This window comes from Sesamum indicum, linkage group LG11 (assembly GCF_000512975.1).
Source record: "Sesamum indicum cultivar Zhongzhi No. 13 linkage group LG11, S_indicum_v1.0, whole genome shotgun sequence".
Lineage (NCBI taxonomy): Eukaryota > Viridiplantae > Streptophyta > Magnoliopsida > Lamiales > Pedaliaceae > Sesamum > Sesamum indicum.
This window is the reverse complement of record NC_026155.1, coordinates 5870257-5870703: the sequence shown is the minus strand read 5'-3', so window position 1 is coordinate 5870703 and position 447 is coordinate 5870257. Positions and strand designations below refer to the sequence as shown.

General features: G+C 43.4%; 1 protein-coding gene across 1 annotated transcript; it reads left to right on the top strand.

Moving 5' to 3' along the window:
* LOC105173783 lies at nucleotides 1-447 on the top strand. Its single transcript, XM_011095661.1, has one exon. It carries the CDS (start codon nucleotides 1-3, stop codon nucleotides 445-447), a length of 447 nt encoding a protein of 148 aa, XP_011093963.1.

Below are 447 nucleotides of genomic sequence, written 5' to 3'. Positions count from 1 at the left end.
ATGGGAAGCGAAGGAAGAACGAATCCGACCAAACCTCATTACAACATTTCCATGTCAAGAAGAACAAGAAGGCCTATCATCAATAATCTCAAGATAGAGCCGCAAGAAAGCCTTGATGAGCTGAAGAAAGACGGTCGTCTGATCATTAGATCGGACAAAATTAGCATTACGCAGCAGAAGTTTAGCCTGAAGCAGCTGATCGAGGGACGGTGTTCGTTGGCACAACACTTCAGGGAAGAAGAGGGATCAGAGAAGGATATGGTGGTTAGATCAGGTGATCATGATCATGATCATGATCAAGATGGATTTGGAGGGGTGAAGTGGAAAAGATCAATGGTGGGGAATTATGGGAGAGTGTTGAGGCGTCTGATTAAGGTAAAGCAAGAATCATATTTTAGGGCATGGTGGAAACCTGCACTTTCATTAAAACTTGTTAAGCACAAGTGA

Bases quoted from the DNA above. Each gene is read 5' to 3' on its own strand.
- LOC105173783 (XM_011095661.1), top strand. From the start codon at position 1: ATGGGAAGCGAAGGAAGAACGAATCCGACCAAACCTCATTACAACATT.